Genomic DNA, 27,473 nt, shown 5'->3' on the forward strand with positions numbered 1-27,473 from the left:
ATACTTGAGCGCTTCTTTTCCCAAATTTTCAGACCCCCAAAAAATTTTGGGGGGGAGCTAGGGGGGGTGGAAGTCAAAACCTGTGAACCTCGATATCTCTTGAACAAAGAAAGATATTGAGGTCCGGTTTGGACGAAAAATCGTCTAAAATTGCATACTTTAAGATTCTAAAGGTCGAAATCCCGATATCACATTTTTAAGTCAACATATGTGCTTTTTTCCAGTTTTTAGGTCTAGAAAATTTCTTTTAAACAAAAAATTTACAAAGATCTCAATTTTTTATTCGAACCAAAACCAGTTTTTTAAATTGTTCGTCTTTTTCCGCATCCAGCGAGTGGTCGTATAAGCTGGGGAACCGAACGGTTCCGGAGTTATAATAGATTGAAGTTTCCGCTCAACGCGCGCCGACCGATTTTCGCGCGCAAAAAAGTCGGATTTGACTGTTATTAGATCAGATTGAATGTTCAAACTGAGCAAAATGCTTTATTAGGGACTCTTGAGGGTCGCTGAGTTCAGAAATTACCGATACTTCCAAATAATTTACGTTTTTAAAATTACAGCTCCGCAGCGCTATTTTAGAGGCCCACTGAGCGCCGACCGGCCGCTCAGTGGTCCTGTCCAAAGCTGCAATTTTAAAAACGTAAATTTTTTGGAAGTATCGGTAATTTGTGAACTCAGCGACCCTCAAGAGTCCCTAATAAAGCATTTTGCTCAGTTTGAACATTTAATCTGATCTAATAACAGTCAAATCCGACTTTTTTGCGCGCGAAAATCGGTCGGCGCGCGTTGAGCGAAAACTTCAATCGATCATAACTCCGGAACCGTTCGGTTCCCCAGCTTATACGACCACTCGTTGGATGCGGAAAAAGACGAACAATTTAAAAAACTGGTTTTGGTTCAAATAAAATATTGAGATCTTTGTAAATTTTTCGTTTAAAAGAAATTTTCTTGACCTAAAAACTGGAAAAAAGCACATATGTTAACTTAAAAATGTGATATCGGGATTTTGACCTATAGAATCTTAAAGTATGCAATTTTAGACGATTTTTCGTCCAAACCGGACCTCAATATCTTTCTTTGTTCAAAAGATATCGAGGTTCACAGGTTTTGACTTCCACCCCCCCTAGCTCCCCCCCAAAATTTTTTGGGGGTCTGAAAATTTGGGGAAAGAAGCGCTCAAGTATGAGTAATCAATAGACAAAGTCTGAAGAACTTCCAGAGGGGGGGCGAAAAAAGCCGTTTTTGCATCAAGCTCTTTCTGGATCTCTTTAGCTTTGTTTTCCCTGCAAAATGGTGTGGACCCAGCACCATTTTACCACCTTGTTACATACAGTTTGGGCCATTTCTTAGTGTTTTTCCCCTTCCTTTTTTTCCTCGTTCGGGTGTTTTTATGCATACATCAGGCCTAAATCTTGTTGGACAAATTAATTAGGGCTTAAAGTTGCAGTATGATTGTTAAGATTGTTATTCGATCTCTGATTAATGGTTTGTATCATTGAAAAACCGACCATTGTAAAAATAAAAGCTGAACTTGGATGCAGCTTGAGTTTAGAATATAATTTTCACAATTTATAGTCAAATTTAGCGGTTTTGTTTTTCAACTTGTGGTTAACTGTAAACCAACAAGATTTGGGCTCCAAGTTGTAGAACTGACCGTTAAGGCACCGATAAGGCAACTAACGTTTTCTAATTTTTATAGGCAGGCAAAAGATGTTGGATGTATATTCACTCTGGTTCTCCCCTCTACAAAAAGGTTTTCTGCTGCAAGTTCGCTGGTGAAAATTTGATGCAAGCGCATTAACCGTTTTTACTTTGTGCAGGTAAGTGGGTAGTAAATTATATTTTACACATTTGTACCAATGCTTTGCTTAGTAACATCAAGGTAAATTATTGCCTTTTGTTCGGGACAGGAGTTCTGTAAATGGTTTCATTCTACCATGTTGAGCAAAGGAATATGTAGAAAAAACATGAATGTTCTTAAGGTGATGCAAGTACATCCTCGTCTTTTTTCTAAAAATTTATTTTCTGAACTGAAGAAAGATGCCCACAAGTAATATTTATTTTCTTCTGTATACTTATTCAGTATTATTTATGAAAATTGGTGGAAAAGTTTCACTTTTGGAAATGTTTATTGAATAGTAGTTACTGGGTTTGTATTTGGGATGGGAGCATTAGTTTCAAGCAAAAAAATCTAACAACTTAAATTTTTTTCTTCTTTTAATTGATCCCCTATGTCTCATCAAAACGATCAGTAGCATAGTGATAAATTGGATTATTAACTCCGTAGCTAGTAGATAACTCTGAATTTGAACGTCGGTCTGTGTTCGGCATTTCAGGATCATTCTCTTGAACTTCTGCAAAAGAATAGGAGTAATATGATGAAGAAAAAAATAAATACACTGCTTTGCTAAAAAGGAAAATTGTCGTACTTTAATATTTTGAATTGAACCCCCCCTTTTTTTGTTTTAGTTTGTAGCACTAAGAAGTGTATTACTGGTTTCAAGGCACAAGTCAAATGTTATTTTGTCAGTGTTTTAATTTTTCCCTTTAGCCAGTGGAATAATATTTAAGTATGCCATTTTTTCTGTTGGCAGTTTCTCTTTTTTTTGCATGATCCGTGTTAAAAGAAACTCATCACCTAAGTACGATGATCTCTCCAAAATAAGCCTTGCACTCTCTCTCCTCCAAAAGTTTTATTAATGAAGGAAATCTATTTGCCTCAATTTTCAGCAATGTACCTAAATAAATTGAAAATCGGCCCACTGGCCCCTCTGGAAGCTCTATTTTACTGGACTGCTCTCCCATTGAGGTTGATCCAAAAATGCAACTCGGACTTGTGCACAGAATGATCGAACAATTTCGTCATGATCCTGTAGGCTGATGTGTGACCAATTCCATTTATTGCAGACAAAGATTCAACAATTTTATTGTAAGTAAGACAGCAGTTCTAATTGACAACCTCACCAATTGAAAAGCTTGCTTTATCATTGATGATAGCCTGCGTTGGTTTCAATTTTGGATTGTCATGCCCTTTTTTCAATATTCCTTGTATTCATTTTCCATTCGCCCACTCTGGCACTTTGAATTACAAACAACATTAATTTTCAGTGACTTTCATTGTGCTAGGCGCAGTCTATTGCATAAAACAAATGAAAAAGAAAAACCAAAAAACTTAAACAATAAACTTAATTTGGAAACATGCATCAGCAAAAACTCCATGAAGTCATTCTCTCAGTGCTCGCAAGTTGCAACACAATTTGAACCGAATTTAAAGCTTTTATAGATCAAATTATGATGTGTCAGTAAAAAACTTGTAAGTAGCGTGTGTATTGATACCTAGTGATTGCAGTAGATATGGTGGCTTCAGCAATCAAGAAGACTGCACTTTTGGGTCTGAATAGGGATTTCAGTCTAGTGAAATGGACTTCGTGGACCTAAATAAGTAGACCAATTTTCAGTTTCTATGTCTTTTATGTACTAAAAGTACTTAAAACTTATCCCTTGCTACAGACTTCCTCCACCGCTCATACTTTTGGGGGAAAAAATCCAGAACTTTCGATACAAGTTCTTCATGTGTTACAGGTATGATTTATGTTTTAAAATCTCCTGTAAAATTCTATTAGGAAAGTAATGTCCAGGAAAGCCTCATGTAGTTCTATACGCACTGCATCAAGTTCATCATTACAAGGTTGTAAGCATCCACTAAGTATACAAAGGAGGGAGTTAATGAATAAACAAAACCAAAATCATGCATAAAATTAAATATGTCATGCACCTGAGAAAAAAGGGACCTCAGGTTAAATTCCAAACTATTACTTACCATAGTCCAAAGACCCTCTGGAGTGTGAACAAAATTCCTAACACGATTACATGTAGAATGCTTGCCACCATAGTCATAAACACAGGTTTCAGCATACAGTAACTTTCATCAATCAATAACCTTGGAGGAAGTGGTTTCAGGCAACCATGAGTGATGTCTTTAGCATGCTTGAAATCACAAATTCAAATTTTTAGCCCAATTTTTCTAGGTTTCTCTGTTTGGGAAACACTCCAAAAAAGTTCTCGGAATTCTAAGCACCTAATGTCATCGCCAGTAACTAATTTGGAAGTATTCAGAAACTTGCTTCTTGGATATTCAGATGAAGTGCATCAGTAGAAAAAGTGTGAGTTCAAACAAGATGAAGCATGCTTTCTCTCCTAACATTTCCAAAGAAAAGGCTCTCTAGGGTGTAAGTTTGGAGATCAACTTCTGAACAAGTGCAAAAAGTGCACTAACAATGATCACCTTGAAGAAGAATTGTTTTTATTTGTGTATCGCCATTGAAGCGATGTCTGCTGTTAGCCCTCACAGTCTTTCTCAGGAATCAATTTCATGCACGAAACACTGCAATGAAACCGGTACCAATACACCATTGCAGTTTAGCTGTCAGCAGTCGTGAAGGAAAGTCTCTGGCTCTTGTTCAATTCAATTAACAACTTTATTTTTATTTTTGTTAACTCATGTACCATAAAACATTGTTTTGAGTAGTTTTCTCAGAAGTGTTCTAATATTCTAGCACCAAAAACTCAAACTGCTACATCATCAGGGTCAGGAGAAAGTGCTTGCAGACATTAGTATTCAAAATTAATGTTTTTGAGCTTGACCCACCATTTTGATATTTCTTCAGATTGGAAAAATACTCACCTCTTCGTTGTCGGTTCCCAAACCTACTGTACGGAGAAGGTGCAGAAGGGCGTGCAGACATAGATACAGCTCTATTTGTACTCATGCTTTCAGCTGTCCAACTTTCCCAAGGGTGCAACACAATGTCAGGCGTGCGTGACATGCTAATACGTTCATAGTCAATCTTTGTGTATGGATTTACAGCATAAGAGATCTCAGATTCTTGGTGAGGTCCAAGGAACGAGCTCATTGGGAAGCGCCTTCGGTAATCCATGTTACTATTGTAGGAGGAGCGTAAATTTCCTTGGAAAAACTCAGCTTTCTCCTCTTGACTAGGTATATACGAGACTTCGGCTCGATGTTGATGTCTATTTTCTCCTATAGGCCATGTGTCATCCTCATACTCAGGGACTGAAGGTGCTTTTTTAAGTTTGTCGTCAAAGTTTTGGCCGGACTTAAACATTGAAGTTGATTTGTTATTTTTTTTTCTACAGTCTGAGTTGCTGTCCATATTGGATGCAATCCGTGAAGATGTCGAGCCAGCATGCTTTCCTGGTGGTTGGTTCCCATGTGACTTACCGCTGTCGTGGAAGAGGGTTTTCTCCAGGACCATTATTGGTGATTCAAAAAGAAGAGATAAGATAGTTGCCAATACAATGCTGATAATAATGTCACCTATTGTCTCATGGAACTGAAATGAAACAAAGAACTATTGAATCAGGAACAGCTCTAGAGGTATATTTTCTCAACTTTTTCTTTAAAACTTTTGCTTATACTTTCATGAAAATTTCAAAGATTCCTTTTGATGACAAAAGAAGTATTGGACTAATTTATCAAGTTATTCTTTCCATTCATTTTTCTGTAAAAAATTGGACAAGTTTGAGAAATTTTGCAGCACAGTACCTGAGCTTAAATGGCGCCTTTGATATTTTGTCTGGAAGGTGACGATACCACGCACAGTCACTTTTCCTGATATTTTGAACCCCTCCCTCTCAATATCAGGCTATGTAGCAAAGAAAACTTTTCTCTCTAAATTTGAAAAAAAAAAAACCCTGAAAAAGTGCTAATCCCATTTTTCCTCTTTTTTACTTCATTAATATTGAAAATGATTTGAAACTGAGCTTGCTTATTCACAAATAGCTGAGTGTAAATCATGACTTTTTCAAAGGCTCACGATTTCTCACCAAAAGTTTTGTATTAACATTTGAAAAGTCGAAATGGTACCTGGTAAGTACCATTAAATGTTGCCAACATTGTGCAACTGTTTCTCTCTTTGAACAGGAATCTAAAGGCCTGGGAAAACATTTTTTGTTATAAAAATGAGACCAAAATTTACTCCTACTACTACTTTAAGCAAAAGCAATTGGTTTTTTTTTTTTTTTTTTTTTTACAGTAAGGAACACCATGGACATGTATAATCTTAGCAACATTTGATGACGATTACGAGGTTATGATTTTCCATTTTTCAATTCTTTAATTGGATCCATATCTCTCAAATTTTTCTGGTGATGTGTGGGGGAAAAAAATGAAAAAAAGGTTACCGTATCATAGGCACTGATGTAAGCAGGCTGCCTGGCTGTACCTAGTTTGTGAATGATCACTACAATGTGAGTGAGATAAATGCAGTATGTCAATCGACCCAACGGCATGAAAAATTTATTCGACAAGAAACGGTTGACAACTCCTGTAACACAAAGAAGTAAAACTTAGAATGAGTCAAAGTTTTTGAAAAGTAATTTCACTAGAACTGTGTTTTACTTCCAATTTTTTAATTTTATTTTCTCTTAATGATTAGAGATGAAGTGTGTCTACAGAAATACTTCGTTATTTGTGTTAGATTCAAGCTTACTTTGCCATCGAGAAGAAGTTTCCATTTATTTTATGTAAACATTGGTTTTTGTTCCTCTCAAAATAGAAATGAAAATTTAGAGAAAAAATCATAATTTCAAAATGTTATTAGGTGCATACATTTATTTGTTTCTATTTTTTTTAGAAGTAGTAGTGACAGCTTCAATAAGGCTGTCTTAAGATTTAGGGATCCCCTTGAAACTAGGTGTCTGAAGTAAGTAAGAGCAAAAAATGCCCCTCTGAACTTTTGAAAGCTCAAAACAGATTTTTTGACCTGAAAAAAGGCTGAAAGTTGAAGTTGTATAAAGGGCGTTTCTCATCAGCCTGCAGCTTACGATGTTGTACCAAGTGATGACCCATGGTTTCAACAACCTTGAATCCAATGCAACATAAACGCTGTGCAATTCAGATCACCCACAAACGTTTTCATTCAGGGAAAAAGAAACAAATATTTACGCCCAACAGCAATTATATTGCAAGTACCATCGCAATACATAACATTGTGTTACTATTGCAACCCGAAAGTAAATAAAAAAATGATAAAAGGCGGTCAATTCTTTGTGTGACGTCAGGAGATCCATTGGCACCATATTATTCTTTTAGAGACAGGGTAGGATTTTTGGTGACTTTGGAAATCTTCTTCTTAGCTACAATTTGATAACATGAAAAATTAAAAAATGCAGGCATTCTTACTTCTTACGTACTTCCTGAAAACAGGAAAAAAAAGAGAAAAAATTGTGCAACAGCTATGTTGTCAAGAAAGTTGTATAGGATGCTAAGGTAAGGAAGCAAAAGTAATAAAAAAAAATACCATTTTTATGAAACGTTGAATCTAAGATAATCCAGGCAACACCAATAGCCCATGCCAGGCGATGAACAGCAATATAAAATGAGGAATAAAACCACAAATATGGGACCTCCGGTTGAAACATCCAATAACAGAGGAAAAGTGCTGACATCATCATACTTGTCGTTATGATCCAAATGAATGCTCTCCGCAACTACTTTAAAATAGATACAAAGTGGTACTTTAGAAAAAATTGATTAAGTTTCTCCAGCTTGGAAAAAAAATATGTAAGGTAACAAGTAATTTTGATGGTAAAATGTTTAAGGCTAACGTTAAAAATGTATACCACCATTGCAATGCCTAAAAATTTCCAGTCATGTTTTATTTATTTTGAAGAGAATCAACCAAAATGTCTCCCAAGAATTTTCTGTCACTTTTTTTTTAAATGAGTGAGGGAAATTGTTAGAAACTCAAAAGAAACTGTATGCTGTTTTTTTCTTTTAATAAGAAAAATAAAACATAAGCACCGACTTAAAAGGATGCAATCGGATTTTCAAATTGTTTGACTTCAGTCATCAATGTGTACCTACTTTAATTGTTAGATATTTGCCTACCATGTCTGATTATTCATTTATCTTTGCAGGGGTGTGAAGATGCAAAGAAGCACCAGAGATTTGGAAAGATGGGAAATTTTCAAGCTCAACATGTCAAAAGTCAAAAAGAGAAAAAGAAAAAAAGTCATCTCTTTTGAAATTGGTGAGTTATTTCCTGGAAAGCTAATTTAAAAAAATTGAAAAGGGAATTAGGAAGCACATGAAAAACTTGAATCCTGGAAGATTCTGCAACCTTGCTCCTGATAAGAGATGTCTCTTCTCATCCTGAGTTCAATCTTTTAACATGAAGCACAATTTTCGATGATTTAATTTCCCTGTTTCCAATGCAAAACTTGTTTGTATTCAAAGTTTTTAATCAGCAATTTAACAAGGAAACAGTATAATACCAATACTAAAAATCAAGTTTTGCAAAAAGCAAAATTTCATACATTTATCAGATAACATTCCTTTATTCAGAGGCATTTGATTTTGTAAAATTTTTCGAAGAATATGTTTTATTATATGTATTTGATTTCTATCCAAGTTTTCAATATAAAGTTAGTTTTTAATAATTTCAGAGTGATTTTGTCAAAGAGCCTTGTTTAAGTTTAAGACAGAAACTTAACTTAAATAGAGCCTCTTTTTAGGCGGAAGAAAACAGTTGCTGTCAGAAAATGGCACAGTAATTGATCATCAACTGCTTTATCTGCTCAATTTCAATGAACCTGAAAGTATTATTTTTCATATTCTCTTGAGATGGAGAATTTGCATGCAAATGTTTTTTTGCTTCGTCTGAAAGTGCCTAAAGAGCTGATTTCACTGTATTTTTTATGATTTTTTCTGATATGGCAAATAGTATAAAAATAGATTTAAAATTGAGAAAATGCACAGCCTAGTGATGTCATCTGGCGGCATTTCCCATTTAAACAAATGTATTTTAGCAGATTAGATCATTTTGTCACATTTTCTCCAATAATTGTTCAATTCATGAACCAAGGGTATCCTCGAGTTCAGTTCACTGAGTAGTTTCCACTTAAACACGAAATTTCATCAAATTTCAGACACCTGCAAATTCTCTATTATTTTGTAGGTAAGAAAGAATTAAGTATACCGTAAAACTGGTCACTAAATTTTCACTCCATTTTCCTGTTTTGATGCGATGTAAAATGTAGCCCGCAGTTATTCCAACCAAGTATGACGAAGTCCTCATGTGAGTTGGGAAATAACCAACTGCCATTTCTCTATCAACCCGTTCCATGCTATCCAAAAAGACAAGTAAAAGTTTTTTTAAGTCAATGTGAATTAAACTAGGTAAATGGATGAATAACAGGGTGGTAGAATAGTGCTTGGTTCGCACTATTCTGAATTCAAATCTAGAAAAATGTAACATAGAAGCAGTTGCATTGGAGATGCTCTGCTGAGGTCCTATCCTAAGACTGATACCAGTTTCACTCTTTTTGGAAATCCATAGTGAAATGCCCTCAATTGGGACCCAACTCAGCCACCTGCAAAATCCTATACGGCAATATTTATGAATAAATAAGTATATTAGCAGTTGATAGATTGCAGAGTGACACTTCAGAATACCTGTGACAAAAAGTGCAAGATTCAAAAGTATGAGTAAAGATATTTTTTGAAGAGAATATTCTATGCATAAAATTTAACTGGCTCCGGGCGCTTAGAAATTGTGGGATCACATCTCTCATCAGAAGAAGCAGGGTTAGTTAGGACAGCCTCAATTTTTTTTAGACCTTTAGAAAAAACCATGGCATTTGGCGATGGATCACTAGACTGGGTACAGTCTGAGTAAAAAAAATGCCCAGAATAGAAAGTAATCTTGGTTTTTTTTTTAACAAAAATTATTAATTTGAAAGAAATATGATTATATGGATTTTGTAACTGTTCATATATTTTTTAGTTTTTAAAGCAAAGAGAAGTTACACTATTTTGAAAAACACTGCAGTTGTGTCGCCTCTTTTCTCCTAAATGCGGTACAATTTTGGGCGGAACCATAATAAAATCAATTCAAGAATCCTTTGCAGAAAAACTTACTCTCTAGTAAGAGGTATTGGTGCTCGAATTTTTTCCTCATAACTAACAGCGAAAGGAATCGCAACTGAAACCCCCATCAGGATAGACAGGAGCATGAATCCAACCCATCTATAGTTTTTCAGAAAATACAGTAGGAAAATGGAAAGAATGTACAGCTGTGTATCAGCACTCAAGTACCAGCTCTGCATCATACACTGTCAAGAAAAGAGAGAAACAAGATGCTTTCAAATTACGCATGTAAAAATATGTCATTTAATTGAAGGTAACTTGCACATGCATTTTGCACTTTCTACTTCTTTTCCACATGGTAACTGCGTATCGACAGTAGAACATGTTTTATCTCCTCTATCAGTTTGTTCCTGTTCTTTTTTTTCCCCGTCTTTTTACGTATTAGACTGCATTTTGCAATCGGAAACTATAATTTCTGCGGGAACTATAATTTCTGGCTCATCTGTAAAAACATGTATGTGCGTAAGAAAACCGATGGTACCCATGTTGTTTCTAAACTGACCCAGAAATTGTATAAGGAAGTCCAGTTAGAATAGCTTGCCAGGTGTGAAACTTCAAGTATTGCAAACACAATTAGAAACGAAAATCATAATATACATTGATTTTTAGCGTCAAGAACTAAGGTAAAATTTGCGCTGTTTTGACTGTCATGATATCAGGTTAAACAGTCAACAGTTACAATAAATAATAAGTATTTTCTATTTTTTTCAGGTGGCGCTAATGCTGATCTCAAACAATTGAATAATTGCGTCAAGTTGTTCTTTTCTGCCCGGGCTACTGAGAGGCTTAAGCTTTGAAAGTGGGGGCAACATTTGGCTCAGAACGCTAGTTGTCCCATGTTTTTGATATTAAAATACTACCAGGTAAACCAGAAAGTTGGATGTTGCTAATATTTTTTTACTTTTTCTTCCTTTCATACTTTCCTTTCTTGTGTGTCAAAGTAATACACTCAGTTCAATTAACTGTAACTTACTAGTTTTTCAGTATGATAATAGTTATTAAAATACAGTAAGTTTGTCCACCAATACTCCTGGCATGCTTCTTTCTCTTGGCCAGCTAACTGCTCCCACAAAGGACCATCCCCCATCTTGTAGAATATTGTTGCTGTAAATGCTATCATGGCTGCATACGCTGGTGTTAACCTTTAAAGTAACATTAATTTAAAGACAATTTTAAATCTTGATCTGCTCATCAAAAATGTAATGAAATGATCAAATGTGATGATTAAGACGCAAATTTTAGTCTCTCTCCTCGTTTTTTATACATTTCTTTCAGTTAGCTGAGATCCTTTAGGACTATTAAATTATCTTTGAAATATCTTTTAAACTCAAAAATTAATGCACTCCCCGAGTACACAAAAAATCTGTATTTGTCCAGTCAAATAGGAATTTTACCGTGCTTGTTAGCTCTGTTTCTTTTGTGTTCCCTTCATAATTTTTTATACTAAATTGAATTTCAACAATGCCCAAAAATTTTGTGCTGTAAAATTGCCAATTTTGGCAAAAAATGGTCTAAATACAAGCAAAGCTGCCGCTATGCATCGAAACGTAAATTGGTTCACTATGCATGACAGGCAAAAGTAAACAAATGTCAACTTGTTTGACTTGAATTTTAGTAGGAATATATAGTAAGCAAGATAAAACGCTAAAAAATGGCCCGAAACTGTATGTAACAAGGTAGAGAAATGGTGCAGGGTCCACACCATTCTGTGGGAGAATTAAAGCCGAGAAATTCTAATAATTACAATTAGAGTCAAAATATTTTAACTCTTATGAGTACCAGTACAAAAATATGGGGGATGAGTGTTCAGCTCAGGCAGTTTGCATTGGAATATTAAGTTGAGGTCCCGCCGAGAGATCTATAATGTTTTGGATCTTTTCAGACCTCATCAGTAGATCACAATCGTCAGTGAACCCAACTTAGCATCCCGGAAAATCCAAACCAACCATGTACTGGTACTCATTAGCGTTAAATTTTTCTGACTCTAATTGTAATTTTTGAAATTTCTTGGCTTTGATTGCCTGGCAGAATGGCATGGACCCAGCACCATTTCTCCATAACATAAGGTAAGATAGCTTTAAGGTTAATTACTGTCACCAATCCAATTCAGAAAAAGTCGCAAGAATTTTGACTTTATTTTATTAACCTGGGACTATGCACTAATTCACTTGTACAAATTTCTAGTTTCAGGAATGCTGTAGTTCCAACAACAGATTCACAGGAATTTCCCGCTTGCCAAGGGAAATGGAATGGGTGGTTCGTAGGACAGACTACACAACATGAAAGTAATACAGGTAATCATAGGAAGGAAAAAGGAGGCGTGGCCGGAGCTCAAAAGATGGACCACTGAAATAGGGGCAATTGTTGCACTGGTACAGGAGCCGTATGTCAGAAACAACGGAGAGCCACCCGAGTGGTGCAGCGGAGTAAAAATCATGTATGATAGGAGTAGAAAAGGGACAGGGCCGATGAGAGCCGCTGTGTACTTGTTTGACTCTAGGATTGAGGCAATGGTAAATAATAGACACACAAATAAGGATTGTGCAACAGTAATGCTGAAATGGAAAGATGAAAAACACCTAAGGAATAACCACCAAGAAAGAGTGCCAAAGAAATAGTGGACAGCATGAAGATAGAGGAGCTAAAAGCACAGGCTACAAGGAGAAAAGGATTCATCATCTGGGTGGAACTGTTCCCGAGATTTGATCAAAGTGAGGAGTTTAATAGGAAAGTGAGAGATGTGAGCAAAAAGATGTCTAAAAAATTTATCAGAAGGAGAACAACACATAGAAATGTAGCCGTGCTGAGAAGCAGGCACCTGGGAAGAGAAAACTTCACAAACGATGGAACGTTGTCCAATAAAGTTTGAAGATAGACCCGGGTGCGACGGTGGTGGCTCCGCACACAGGTTAGGATTGAAGAATTTCCGAACAAATTTAAGGTTTAAGGTGTAATTTTAAAAAGTTGTAGCATTTAATAATGGAAATCCACGCATCGTCCCATGGGAGATGGTTGGGAACTTTTATGTACAATAGAGGGGCTGGTCCAGACCTAAAGGTGTTTTGTAACCCGAGCGCCAAGTTTAACGAGGTTACTTGCAACGCTAGGCCTCGGAGGAGCGTGGTAACGGTGGTAATAGCCGGGGGTAATGATGTGGACATGCAGAGGAGCGCTAAGGATATTGTGGACGCCATGAATATAGAGGAGCTGAAAGCACAGGCCACAAGGAGGAAAGGGTTCGTCATTTGGGTGGAACTCTTCCCGAGGTTCGATCAGGGGGAGGAATTTAAGTTAGAGGTTAGTAGATGGATGTCCAAAAAATTGATAAGAAGAAGAACAACACAGAGAAATGTAGCAGTATTAAGAAGTAGGCACTTAGGGAGAGAGAACTTCACAAGCGACGGAATCCACCTGAACGAAACCGGTAAATCGAGGTTAGCGGATAAGCTGTACTGGATCTATGACCAGGGTTATGAGGCGGTTGAGAGTTTTGACCAACTGGAACTCTGACTCTGGTCGTGGAGTCGGTGCAGCTTGGCTGCAATGTCTTACTAATCTGTAGATCTTTATGTTCCAGGGTGTATGCAGTCCAGCGCAGGGGGGTTGGGAGAGAAGGGGAAGAAGAAAAGGCAGAAGGGAGGAGGGAAGAGTAGCAAGGGCAGATAGGAAAGGGGAAGGGGGGAAGTGGTACCAGTGGAAAACATAGTTGTGAGAAAACCGCATTTTAAGTTTGGAGAACTGCATTGAGGACTTACATTACTTTTGCATACACACCAGCATGCAATAATGATAGAGAGCTCTGTTCCTTAATATGGAATTTTTTATCGTCAACTCCTGACAGGTATCAGGTATCAATATTTTTATCTAATTATGCTTTGCGAAACATATTGTAAAATGTTTCAAAATAGGAACGAGTCAACTCATCTGACTATAATTTCCATATTTCGCCACACATGTATTATTTCATTGTATTAGTTCAGAGAGACAATGTTTTTGTTTTTGAATGTGATTATAAATTTCCAATTCCAAACCTACCGTAAATATCTCTTGACAAGACTTGAAAACCATATGGTTGTGAGTGAAGATCTTTTATTGACAAAGCCGAGGAAAACGTACGCGTTTAATAAACCACTGATGACAAAAAATGTATCGACAGCCAGTGTTGCATTTAAAATTGCCATCGTAGGCCAGTTTTTTATGAACTGCAATCAGAACTTTTCATTAGTTTTGGTACAAGTGTGTTCATTATATAATTCTTGCTAAATTCCTCTAATCATATATTATTCAATTTTTTAAGGCTCTGAATATTAAATAACAGCGAAATTTTGAATCTTCATACTGTTCATTACCTATATCAGCAAATGAGCCAAAATATTAGTTGATTTAGATCCAGTTTTACTCTAACCTTTAATTGTTGTAACTCTCGTTGAATTGTTTTCCATCTCATCAATTCAAAATACAGCAATGACTTAATGCAAGAATTACTTGTAATTATATGCATTTTAGCTAAGTAATTGAATTTGAATTAATCAGCCCAAAAATGCTGCAACTCTGATAGATAAGTATGTAATTTGAAAAAAAAAGATAAAGAAAAACCGATAATAGTTTATAGTATAGATGATTTGAAAATGTCCTTGATCCATGTTGTGAAGCTATTGCGAAGAAACAAATTGGCAGTGGCACCATAGTTTGTGCTATTTTTTTCTTGGGAAGTGCGAAACCAAGTATCTCTGTTCGTAAAGTTGCAGACTGTCTGCCATACTTTATCTCTTTTTTTTTTGGAAAACTAGTGATTGGAAAATTAGTAATTTCTTGAAAACTGAATTAATTTTTCTTTGCTGTCTGCAGATTTTTCTGTACTTTCTAGCGCAAAATTTGGCTTGTTTATCCTAGAAAAAATAAAATGGGAGCACAAATTTTGAAGTACTGCAACGGAGATACGCGTTTTCGTACCTTAGGTGTCGAACTACTGTTTACTATGACAAAGAATAAATTGCACAGATGAGGACGTTGATGCGGGAGGAAGTCTCCCTTTTTTCCTCCAACATTTCGTCAAATTTGTTCAATATGGTATTTGAATCAGTGAGAACGAAAACACACCAACTCGGAAAAATGAAAATAATCAAGCCACACACAAAGCTGCAGAATAGATGGAGAAGTTATTTTAAGAAAAAGATTTTTGCTGCCAAAAGACAAGCACTTATTGACACTTTAAAGGTCCAAGTTGGAACATATGCGTTATCTTCAATGACCTACATGTAAATTAACTGTCTTTAATGGAAATTGAGCATTTTCGAGTTACCGAGTTGGTGTGTTTTCGTTCTCACTGATTCATTTGTGAGTACATGTTCGGTGAATTTTGTTAGAGGATATTGGCATAGTTTGATTTTTCTTCAAATTTTAAAATATCTTTCCTTTCATATATATTTTTATTATATTTTTCTATATTTCATTGCATTCAGTTCCATCATCATACCTGAAGCAATGAAGTGAGGTTTGTTGCAGGCAATTGAGCAGTGTATTTGACTCTATGTCCTAAGCAGACCCATGTTATACTGAGAAATCGCAAGCCATTAATGCAAGAAATTGTGTCTGGTTGAGAATCGGTGTTGAATAATCTTTGAGCATTTGAGTACGCCGAAAAAGCCAAAATAGCCCTTGGTCCTTTATTCAAAGCTGTAAACATAGAAGAAGAAAGCCATATAAAGTTGCCTTATTTTTGTTTCATCACTAGATTTTTCGGTTAGAATTCTGGGTCATGCGGCCAAGTTGTTATGCAAGTGTTCAAGATAGCGATAGCCCAGTTATTGTATCTCTTGCAATTGATTTTCCTCCTAATAATATATTGGTGTTTTACTATTTGTATCAATTCATCATTTTTACTCTAATCAGCATTGGTAAGATGTTTGCCCTGCAGGCTATTTTTGAAGGGGGACTGATAAATTTTTAGTTAGGCTTGCAGTCATATGTACTTTTTTGCAAACAATGATCAATTAAAGTCATTTAAAAGTGCCTTTTTTTGTTTTTGGATTTCTGTAAACACTCTGTATCATGAGCCTAGATAGACATTGTGTGGATGTTTCAAGCCAGGTGCTGTCAAAATAATAGCAGTCCGCCCTTATTCATTCGTAATCGTATCATCAGCAGAAAAAATACATTTTAATAAAAAGTATTTTTATTCTGTTTGAACTTCTTGAATTTAAGTTGTAGTAGAAGAGACTCACTTGAGTAACAGGGTCCACGATAAGATCTCAGCCAAAGATCGAAAATTGTGCTCAAGATAACAAAAAGTATTATCATACAGAATACTGCCCTACAGAAAAAAGGAAAAGAAAATATTAGTTGCAAGATCGAGTAACTTCTTCAAATGTATGATATACTATTTAATCCAGGATTACAAAAGAATACATTTTATCATATAAATTGGGAATTCAGACGATTATGATTCTTTTTTAAGCTTTTAATGCTTATAGTTTTTTGGAAACAAAACAAAATCTTTGGCACCCATCTTCATTTTAGACTTTTCAGGATGTGCATGAAAGTTTCCAAAAAAATTAGGATATGAACGAACAACCAAGCTCTCACTTTTTATAATTATCTCTTCAAAGGAAGAACATTTTCCTCTTTTTTTTCCTTGCTCTTTTTCAAAATTGCAAGTTGCTTATGTTTTCTCAAATAGGGAGTAAAACTGACAGGTTACAAATTCTTTTTGATTAGAATGCATGAAATATTCACCGTGAAGAGAATCAAAAGCACCAGGCAAATGGCTATTCACTCCTCTGCTAGCAAGGTTCTGAGATTCAAAACCTTCTCTAATTTTAATCAAGCAATCCTTGATTTCATGTCTCAATGTCTCCTTAAGGAAATCATTTTAAAAAAGATTAAACTTACAAAACAATGTAATCACCAATGCTAAATTGTAATGCACTTCGAATATGACAGTCCGTATCGGGAATAGTGACCCGTAATGTAATAGGGATGCTTGTCTCATTCAGCCAGGGATTCACTCGGTCTAAGAGATTATTAAATGCATGTTCCATTGCCGGTGGTTTGCAAGAAGATGGCACGCACATGGCAGTTTTTAGAACTATATTTGAGCCGAACATATCCTCTGCTGTCGATCCTGTAAAACCCTTTTTTCCAATGAAAAATTAAATGTCAATATTTTACCATAAGGACCTAATAATGGATATAAAAAACAGTTAAACTTAGTAAGGAAAAAAAAAGAAGGTTGTCTGAAATGTTCTGTCAAATTTTACTGTTATCACAAAAAACTAATAATATCATTGTAAAACACATGGAGTGTGTTTATGTATTCTTTGTACCAAACACAACATTTTGGAGACATCAATTTAGTTTGATGTATTTTTAGCACATATTCTCTCGCCAGAATCTCTTCGTCATCCTTTCAAATTGTAAGGAAGAGCCATAATGAAAAAAAAAAAAGAAAGAAAGAAAAAAAAGAAACAATCAAATTATCTCAGCTCAAAGCAAGCTAATTTAAGAACTTCAAAAATCGGTGAGAAAAGAGGAAGTAGCCCTCAGGAGTAAATGCAATTCATTTTTTGAGTCTTTGGGTCGATTGAATTTCAATCTAAAAATCCAAACCAACAATGCAAGGATTGCAAGGACAAAGCTGAAAAAATAATAATGAAAACGAGCTCGAGAAGTTCAGACCATGGTTAGCCATGCCTGGAAAACTGGCGTCCACTCCCATGCAAAAGTAGGTGTCAAATCTATATTGTCAGAAGGAAATTGAATTAAACTATCCCTCATTTCGCACTGCAGGCGTTATGCATTCATCGTTACTCCAATGATTTCATATTATACTTAGAGTAAAATCAGTACCATTTAGTTCTGGTATAGTAAGCCGTGATACTAGATAATGGTGGCAGTAATTGTGCATAGGTAGTTTTTGGGACTTCTTTTTTTTTTTTATTATTATTATTTATTTAAGCGCCATTCACTATGAATGGATTAACAATACAAATGTAGGTAGGTGAGTATAGGTGCGAGGTTTAGAAGCTGTAATTAGTATTGGTTTGAATGAACTCACAAAAATTATTTCAGGAGGAACTTCTATAACTAAGGACACGAGACAGTATTGGCCATGAAATGGTGTTGATTCATTCATTTCGCTTGAAGTGGATACGCATTGGTCATAATCTCCCAAGTTGATAATGTTGCCATTTAGTAATCCTGTCGGAATTTTTCCACTTGAATCCAAAACTGTAACAGTTAAAAATACCTAAAATAATTTATTTCTAATGTTTGACAATATCAAGATGCCATGCAATAGAAAAGTTATAAGTGGGGTTAAGATAATCCCAAGAAACTCCAAGTGTTTTCTCTGTTAAGATGACATTATTCAAGCATTCGAGCTTCTTAACTCAGTCTCGTCAATTCTTATTCATGACAAGTTTCTTTCTTATTTCTTACTTTTTACATTTTTTGTCCCATTTAATTGATGTTGGAGAAAAAAATATTTTTCAGAAATTATTGTTAGCTTTCTGTATTTTATACCCAGAAAATTCAAAGGAACTTTGATAGTGAGAAGAAAACGTCTAATCTATAGCTAGACAAAATGCGGCAATAGATTTTTCTCACTTGTAAAGCTTTTTGCACTTCAGCTTCGGGTGATTATTTTCTAACTGATATCTGGCTTTGAGCCAAGCGTTACGATAAATGAGACTATCCACCCTTAGATAAGGACCCTTAGAGCCTAAAACTTTAAATCACCACTGCATAGAGGACTTTGTTCTCCGTACAACTGCACAGAACAGCAAACGCCACAGCAAAATGGATACAAATCAACGTGCTCCTAGGTCGAGAAATTGCCTACTCGTAAAACTTGAAGGCATTTAGTCTAACGCGGTGACAGTATGCTTGTGTTTTAAAGTATCGATTCTGAAGTAGAATGATTTCGTCGAAAGCGCAAATTTTATCGTGCTTGATGAATCAAAGGGTTGTTGAAGAGCTGTCAAATCGCAGAAATTGACGTAGTTTCCTGGGAAACAGCAGTACTTACCACTTACGCGTACTTTGTCCTCAAACAAGGAGCTTATCACGATCATGAAACGCACTTTGGCCTCAACTGGTGAAACAGGACGGCGAAAAATGGGTGGAGTGAACGGTATAAAATTGGTATTGGTAAACGGTATGAAAAATTGAGTAGTCTGGTAAAGCCGTAGTAGTGCGTACTTTGACTCGCGCATGGTTTTGTTTTTCTTGTGACCGGGCGATTCAAAGTTCCCGTAACCAATGAACAATAAAAACGTTAATATCTTATCAAGAAGTTGATTTTCGTAGTTTTCGTTGCGCGAATCGTGTTCTACGTGAATTTCTGGTGAAGAATCATGTATCAGAGTGCTTGAATCCGTACCTTGTTTAATGATCCATTCATTCTAAAAAAGCGAACATACAGAACTTTCATAACTTTTCTGAGTGAAAATATTTTATCGGGAAAGATGAGGCAACGTTGAAGTGCTCTGACGGCGTCGAAAACCAGCATGGGCCTTTTAAAAGCCCGATCGTTCGATGCCGCGATTATCTTAACGCGAGTCTGAATAATCGCGCCAAACATGGCGCGGTTGGCGTCAAACGCATATTAGCGCCTGCAAGACTGCAGGCATACTTCATGCATTGCCCCAAATAGCGCGGTCGGTTTAGACGCACGTTAGCGCCTACAAGACCGCATGAATACTTCTCGCATTGCACCAAACGCAACGCGAGAGTTATTTGCGATAACTATTCGACTATGGGGTGTTGGCCCACGGCCGCTGGCTGGATTGAAGGCGCATCACACTGAGAAGATGACTCGACACTCGACCAGTCTCCCTTCCCTGGTTTTGCGCGACGCTAAAATCGCCGCAAAACTAGGTCCACGCGTATCTTGTGACGATCCCTGCCCGGTTTTTCCCCCACTTAAAGGGTGAATATGTATCTTAATTGCAACGATTTAGAAACTCGCACGAAGTTTAAACGATGCAGCGATTCTGAAACTTGAATGGCAGAAAATTAATTTTGGTTTAATAAAAAGAAAACAGAACGAACGAAAATATCGCGTTGAAATTTGTTGTGATTTTTATTTTAAACCATGCTGGAAATTTCGAAACTTCTAAAAAACTGTGAGTAGCTTTTTTTTTATAAAAAAAAGTTTAAAATTGATAGCGACAAAGTGACAGTGCAACTGAACAAAACTTTGAGATCTGATAGCGGTGAACAGCAAAAAAAAAAAAAAAAAAAAGAAGCAAATTCCGCTCCTAAAGTACTGTGCTACAAAATCGGACGATGTCTTCTCGCCCTCGACCCAGTTGCGATGTTTTCCGTTGGCGCACAGTAGATAGAGTTCAGAAGAGAGGTTGGACATGAAAGTTTTGACAAAAGCTGCTTTATAGATGTTTATTTCGTGAACTTTTAAAGTTTAAGGGATGTATTTCAAAGTAAATTTTACGAGAAAATCAATGGGACCTTTTTTAAGACCTCCCTATTTTGAAATAATGGAGTAAAAAGCTGTTGGAGCTTAAAAAGCTTCCAAACTTAGTCCGACTCCTCCCACTGACTCAATCCACTGTGCGGCGTCAGGCGCCGCGAAAAGACAATACTATAAGGTTCCGTAACTGCAGTGTCGTTCGGAAAAATTCAGGAAAATTCACGGGAACTAGAGGTGATTTCTACTTCAAACAACACAATATTTCAAAATTACTGAACGAGCTCATTTCTAGTTCCAAATGCGTATTTTAAAAAGCGCAGTCTTCAACCACACGACGGGTGTTCATCGTGTTCAAGCACTGTGCAGCGTACTTCGTCTTTTTATTTGACTCCCACTTTTCCTAACATACCCCCGTGCATTGTGTTCATGTGGCCCAAACTTAGCGTTTCTTGTGAAGCTCGAAGCATTTCCTCCTTATTCTCATCGGCTCTTCAGTGCAATGTAGCTGCCGCCCCTGCGTTATGTACCACACTTTGCACCCTTTGAAGGAAAAGTTTACAAGTGTGTATTGTTTGAATGATAAAAGTAGCAGTAAACATTGAAAAAAAAGAAAAAAAGAAAGAAAGATCGTAATCGCACTTTTTTCTAAAAAAATAGCTACTTCAATGGCTCCAGAGATACTTAGGTAGGTTTACGGTTGGTACACAAGGAAAAAAAAACTGCGTGCATGGAACCCGAAGTTGAGGTCAAATGGATCTCCGAAGTTTTCTGATCACGCATCCGAAAACTTGAGGTAGAGCTGCCGAAGTTCGGGTCAGACATCTGAAGCACTTTGGTATGCACCGGAGTACTTCAGATGTGTGATCCGAACCCCTCGGTATCTATCGAAGTACTTAGATGTCTGGCCCGAACTTCGGCAGCTCGTACCTCAACTTTTTAGATCCGTGATCCGAAAACTTCAGAGATCTATTTGACCTCAACTTCGGGTCCCACGCACGAAGTTTTTTTCTCCGTATGTACATTTCTTACTGAGCACCAAATCTTGTGGGAACGCCAAGGATGGACCTTTTCTACTTTTGCCCTTGAGTTATCCCACCTATAATAGTTACCCGACCTATGTCAGCAATTCTTTCGTTCACGATAACTATCGTTAGATTTACGTTAGCTTCTTCAAATTTTGCAATTTTGTCCATTTTGGTCTGATGAAGAACTGTATAAATTTTCGGTTAAATCGCATTTCCCGTTTACTTATAAACGGTAATTAACGTAAGTGCCCTACTTACGCTGTTTTCCACGAAACTGTTTTTATGAAAGTTCCATTCCTTGGTTTCCTTAGTAACCTTTGTTTGCTGCCAGCTGATGTTTTATTTCAACTTATTTTTTTCTTTTTTTTTTCATTTTTTTTTCTTTCTTTTTTTAATAAATCATTGCTAGGCTAGTTCTAATTTTTTTGCCAGCATTATTTCTACCTCCCCCATCACCCGCAGCTCATTTTTCTAGCTCCATCACCCTCTCCCCTCAACTCATTTTTTATCGATTTTATCATTTTTTTATGGCATGTCTTGCTCCCCTACCACCATTTTTTCGGGGTTATAGATATATTAGCCGCCTCTAGACCCGTGACTCCAGTCACGGGCATTTCGCTAGTCAATGAATATTTATGAGAGTAATGAAAACTTACATTTCATGGCCCACAATCTCTTCCTCATGAGACCGTCGATGATGTCGTCCAAGTTGTCAATGCAGACAGCATTATCATCGGATAGGACGATGGATGGATCTTTGCCGTTGGGGGGCGCCATCCGCAAGTATTCTTTGAAGCTGGTCATGGTGTCGAAGTGAAGGAGCTCTCTCCTCAAATGCGTCACAGTGTCCATCAGCAACATACTTCTGCTCTGCAGTGATAATTTCGGTGGGTTACTCGGTGCCGTTGCGGAGTGCTGATTTTCCCCAGCGATGCTCAGAATCATCGCAGCAAATGTCACGGAGAACAGTCGCACAGAACACCATTCCATCGCAGCGTAGTAAAGTTTGGGAATCAGGAATTTTGAGTATTTTCGGAGAAATCTATTCGCCGCACATCAAAAAGCACTAGTGTTGTTACACTATGGAACGTTATCACATTCGTGACCACGGCCGAAATTTAAAACAATCATTATCCATGACCGCAAGAGCAAATTGCCATTGACATAAGCGCGCCTTCAAGAAATTAGGGCGATAACCCGCAATGACGTATCCGACAACTTACAATAATAGGTGACCCGACAATAATGCCAAGACACTGAGAAATTGACGTATGCATCGTACGAAAAAGTTCCTTCTCAGGCACACTTCACTTCATTGAAATGTTCAGCTGAAACCAAATGAAAATTTTCAAGTTTCAATTAAATGATTGGACCGCGTCAAGTAGAAAGGAACTAAGCCGCATGAGCCATGCTTAATTTAATTGAGCAACTTAATTTTTTACATCAAACGATTTTGCGGATTATTTTGCAAATTGCAGTGAATTTTTCGCGTAGTACAAAGAAAACTCCTAAAAATTTTCAAAGGAATCCGCACAAATACGTTCTCTTGTAAAAAATTGAAGTGTCTAGTTACTTAAATTTGGTAATAGCTGATGTGGTTAAATGCGGTCCAATTGGATCGCGTTATGCAGAAAAGAACCAAGTCCTTAATCCAAAAATCGCTTGCCAGCAGTGGCGTGGCTTGATAAAAAGTAAAGGGATCGTATTGTCGAGTTTTTGGAACTTCCGTATATTCTATAGTCGTATATTCTTTCCAAAAACCCCTCCCCATTTTCTAATATCAGCACAATTTGATTGCATTCTCCAAAAAGAAACCGCAAAATCATTCCAATGTCGCTAAGATTGTGCATTTCTTTTTACCTTCCAAATATTAACTGATCGTCTACACAAGTTTTATCTTTACTCCCGATAAACTATGAATTCAATATTCAAAATTAATGATTTAAAGGTATAAGGACTAAATATTTATGTATTCTAAAAAGAAAGAAAGAAAAAAAAACTGTCACGTGAAGCTGCAAAATTATTCGTAGAACTTCACGAGTAAATTTCCATACGGCGACTAAATTTTGCAATCAGGAACTACGATTTCTGGCTTATTAGTAAAAACATCCATGTTGTAGGGAAAGCTAATGGTGCATACGCTGTTTTCAACTGAGCCAGAAATTGTAGTTCCTCGTTGCCAAATGTAGTCCATATGTAGTGCCATTCGTGCCTAAGAGGTATCTTCGTAGTATAAACGAATAATTCACTGCGCTCTGTCATTTTGGATCCTCGCAGATCAGCCCGCCGCGGGTGAAGCGGTGAGTGCCGGGAGAGCCAAAGCGCCTTCAATTCCATGCGTAGGCAACATGGACATCCGTGAGGCTCGAATAGTTGCATGCATCCAGGGGTTTTAATGAAATCTTGCGATACTAACTAAGGGTGCGTAAGGAGTTGACGTCTAAGTGCGAAATTTTCTAAGAACATACAATTTTCGAAGCCGGCCTTTATTCATTCGTATAAAATCCTAGTCAGGGCTTTAACAAAAATTATGTATATGGATTTCCTTTAGTTTTTCTTCATTGAGGATTTGCGCTTTTGGGGTGAGTCTCGACACTCACCCTTGCAATTGGGTTATGCATTTCTCACTTTCAGAGTTTGCACATTTAGGTACCGTCCATCTTATGACCCAATTGAACTTCATATCCGAAGAAAAAGTGAACTTCAGAGCTCATTTTTCCCCACGTGGTATTCCCGGAGACAAGTTCTAAGAGAAATCACTATTTCGATTTTTTTAAAAATTTGACTCATCTCTTTCCTCTGTGCAATCTTCTAAATTATTAGGACTTGGAAAGTAATTACATTAACATTATCTGTTGAAAGAAGATGGGGGAAGCAGTGCTTCCCTTGCTTACATGGCCGCCACACCACTGCTTGCCGGTCTTCAAAATGGTCAATTTTTTCTGATTATTGTAGTGGAATGGGTAATTTATAATAGGACTTCTCATGAAAAATCTCTCGAGACGAAAAAACCTTCCAAAATCGTAGGAACTCATGTCCTCCTATTTTTGGAATTATCTGAGTCCTAGGAAAATCAGGTATCCAGACTCCCTTTCCCCTTCCCAAATAGCCTGACTGTTCCGATTTTGTAAAGTATCAGAAAATAAACGGAGTGTCAGTGAGATGAGCTTAATTGCATTGTAGCGTCGCAAAGTTTCACTTCACGATATATTTCTTCTAAACCGACTAAATTTTCTTCGTGTAATGACAAAAATTCCTTGGAAGCTCCCACAGATAGCATGCTCTTCTCAATGATATTTAAAGAAATAAGGTGCCCCGTGAAACTTTGCAGTGCTGAATGCAATTATTAAGCTTTTCTGACTTGGTATATTTGTTCGCACTGCTCACTCATTTTAAGATTAGTAACTTTAATATCCCTTTTTCTGGGCATAGCTCTTTCTAAAATCAAGATGTTTGCTATCAAATCGATAAAAAAAAATATTCTCTTCTCCGCGGAAGTAAATTGTTTCCATCTGTCAATTTCCTACCTTGTAAAGCTTTGTACGTCTAATTAAACACCCTTACAGGATCGAGGGACGCTATCGTTTGTCACAGTAGCACTTGGGAGTTCGAAAAAGCACGACAATTAATCACTCAAAAAAGCATCCCTTTTATCGTCGAATCACATAGAGTTGAGGCAAGTGAATTATTATATTGCAACTTTTAAATCCGTTGTAATCACATAAAATAGCACCACAATTATATCGAGAACCTCCATAAAATTAGTCACGTATGAGTTTGATCATTCCGAACGAGTAACTTCACTTCCTCAAGTGTCCACATCATCGTAATTCTTTTACTCCTCGTTCGAGAGTGGAGCAGCGTGGATTAGAGCATTTTATCAGCGCTTGATCCTCTTATAGATAAAGAGACTTGGAGTTTAAGTAAATGAAAAAGGCAAGTGTTGAGAAGGCCGCAGCAGCGTTCTGTTTTAATGCTGTGCGCTTAAATTGGGTGATTAAAACGGTGGCAACATGACACTTGTATCTTCGCTGGAGTTGAGGCGTGTCTTCATTCCGCCGGCTGTCAAGTAGCATCGTCCTACGTTGAGGCTGTGACGTTCCACTTCGGTAGACGTGACGCATCCTCGGCGAAGATGAGAAGGTGGAAATCGGCAGATACTTCACTGAAAAAAAATTCTCGGCGTTTTTACCACGGTCCGTTGGTACCTTAACCATCTCACTTTTTTTTTTTACCAATTATCGGTAATTTTAAGACAGACTGGTAAGCTTACCTAAAAACCGGCATATTTACTGTTTTTTCCAGGTAAGAATACCACTTTTATTGGTAATCAATACCCGGTAACTCTGCCATTTTATCTCGGTAATTCTACCACAGTTGATAAAAAGTATTGGCGTTTTTACCAAGGTCCAGTAAAATTACCGAGAAAGTTCAATAGTTTTACCGAGATTTCTCGGTAAAATGACCAATTCCATAAATGGTAATCTTACCAAGAAAAAACTGAGATCAAATAGAACCCTGAATTCTTGGTAATTTTACCCCTTCCTTAGTAAATACACCGATATTTTTTTTTCAGTGTTGGATTACATTCTGCAATAAGGAACCACTATCTCTGGCTCTCCCATAAAAGCAGGCCCGGACTTAGGGCGTGTGCAGGGCGTGCGGCGCACACGGGCGCCAGCCTTTGGGGGGCGCCACGAAAGAAGAAGAGAGGGAAAAAAAGAGGGGAAAAGGAAAAGGAAAAAAAGGGAAGAAAGGACAAGGGGAAAAAAGGAAAAGGAGACAAGATTGGGCAGTGAAAGCAAGGAAGGAGGGGGGTAATGGAAGGAAAAAGGAGGCAAGAAAAGTGAAAAGAGAGTCCGCGAGAAAGGGGGGGGGCATACAAACCATAGACAAAATATAAAGGGAATTGCTGTCTAAAGGTAAATTTTCAGGACAAAAACTCCACCTGGTCCATAAACGGTCAGGCGCCCCTTGACCCTAAATTTGCGGCTGTACAGAAATACAAGAGTAGGCATGTAGTAAAGGGGGCGCCATAAATCCATCGAACAGGAGCCGACATAGCATTTTAGGCCAATTCCGCCATCTTGGATTTGAGAATTTTCAAAAATCGACCAAAAATTCGAGTTTCCCGTCGAAAAGTACCCCTGATCCCGCGGTTCACAAAGCTCTAACGAACAGAAACGGAGGCCAGAACCGGGGCTCATTTTAGGCCACATCCAACATTTCGGAGTTGAGAATTTCAAAAAGTTGACTAAAAATTCGAGTTTTCCGTTGAAAAATACCGTGTAATACCGCGTTTCACAAGACTCGAACAAACAGAAACCGAGATAGCATTTTAGCCCACGTCCGCCATCTTGAATTTGAGAGCTTTTAAAAAATGGACTAAACATTCGAGTTTCCTGTTGAAAATTACCTCCTAACACCGAATTTCAGAAAAATCCATCGAACAGGGGCCGAGATAGCATTTTAAGCTATTTCGGATTTTCGAATTTTGAATTTTTTTAATTTTGACAGTTTTTGATTTAAAACGCGTGATCCCCAAAATCGAAGCTCAGATTCGGATTCCCCGTAAAAAATCGATGCGATTTCATGTATCATACTCTGACACCAAATTTCAGGAGAATCCATCAAACAGGAGCCGAGATGGCATTTTAAGCCACTTCAGTTATTTCGGATTTTTGAAGTTGAAAAATTTTACTTAAAACGCGTGATACTCAAAATCAAAGTTCAGATTCGGATTCCTCGTAAAAAATCGATGCGATTTCATGTATCATACCCTGACACCGAATGTCAGGAAAATCTATCGAACAGGAGCCGAGATGGCATTTTAAGCCACTTCAGTTATTTCGGATTTTTGAAGTTGAAAAATTTTACTTAAAACGCGTGATACCCAAAATCGAAATTCGGATTCCTCGTAAAAAATCGATGCGATTTCATGTATCATACCCTGACACCGAATTTCAGGAGAATCCATCGAACAGGGGCCGAGATGGCATTTTAAGCCACGTCAGTCATTTTAGATTTTCGAATTTGGAAAATTTGACTTAAAACGCGTGATACC

General features: G+C 37.1%; 1 protein-coding gene and 1 long non-coding RNA gene across 7 annotated transcripts; one reads left to right on the plus strand and one right to left on the minus strand.

Annotated features, from left to right (window-relative positions):
- Window positions 1-1,149: 1,149 nt before the first annotated feature.
- On the plus strand, window positions 1,150-16,265 carry LOC109032022 (uncharacterized). Its single transcript, XR_011899161.1, has 6 exons — window positions 1,150-1,820; window positions 2,731-2,929; window positions 5,158-5,398; window positions 7,942-8,054; window positions 10,664-10,815; window positions 12,137-16,265. It is a non-coding gene; the product is annotated as an uncharacterized lncRNA (long non-coding RNA).
- Window positions 2,200-25,273, minus strand: LOC109032018 (nose resistant to fluoxetine protein 6). 6 transcript variants are annotated; one of them, XR_011899159.1, is made up of 15 exons: window positions 24,937-25,272; window positions 22,066-22,737; window positions 18,009-18,181; window positions 16,844-17,085; window positions 16,177-16,265; window positions 15,429-15,628; window positions 13,988-14,154; window positions 10,926-11,094; window positions 9,944-10,137; window positions 9,003-9,150; window positions 7,323-7,512; window positions 6,205-6,347; window positions 4,685-5,354; window positions 2,965-3,133; window positions 2,200-2,354 (listed from the first exon to the last, which is right to left on the minus strand). XR_011899159.1 is itself a non-coding variant. In XM_019043903.2 (14 exons), the coding sequence occupies exons 2-14, from the start codon at window positions 22,397-22,399 to the stop codon at window positions 2,230-2,232; spliced, it is 2,844 nt and encodes a 947-aa protein (XP_018899448.2). In that variant the 5' UTR covers window positions 22,400-22,737; window positions 24,937-25,273; the 3' UTR covers window positions 2,200-2,229. The 6 variants fall into 6 exon arrangements, 4 of the variants coding, with proteins under 4 accessions (XP_018899448.2, XP_018899453.2, XP_018899452.2 ...); XR_011899160.1 differs by having other exon boundaries at window positions 5,243-5,354; window positions 24,937-25,269; XM_019043903.2 differs by lacking the exon at window positions 2,965-3,133 and having other exon boundaries at window positions 24,937-25,273.
- Window positions 25,274-27,473: the final 2,200 nt, after the last annotated feature.

The sequence above is a fragment of the Bemisia tabaci genome, chromosome 2 (assembly GCF_918797505.1).
Source record: "Bemisia tabaci chromosome 2, PGI_BMITA_v3".
Lineage (NCBI taxonomy): Eukaryota > Metazoa > Arthropoda > Insecta > Hemiptera > Aleyrodidae > Bemisia > Bemisia tabaci.

Coding starts and splice junctions, on each gene's coding strand:
- LOC109032018 (XM_019043903.2), bottom strand. CDS start 22,399: ATGGAATGGTGTTCTGTGCGACTGTTCTCCGTGACATTTGCTGCGATG. Junction 15,629..16,176: donor TCGTGGACCCTGTTACTCAA/GTGAGTCTCTTC, acceptor CTATGTTTACAG/CTTTGAATAAAGGACCAAGG. Junction 11,095..13,987: donor CTTGTCAAGAGATATTTACG/GTAGGTTTGGAA, acceptor GTTACTTTAAAG/GTTAACACCAGCGTATGCAG.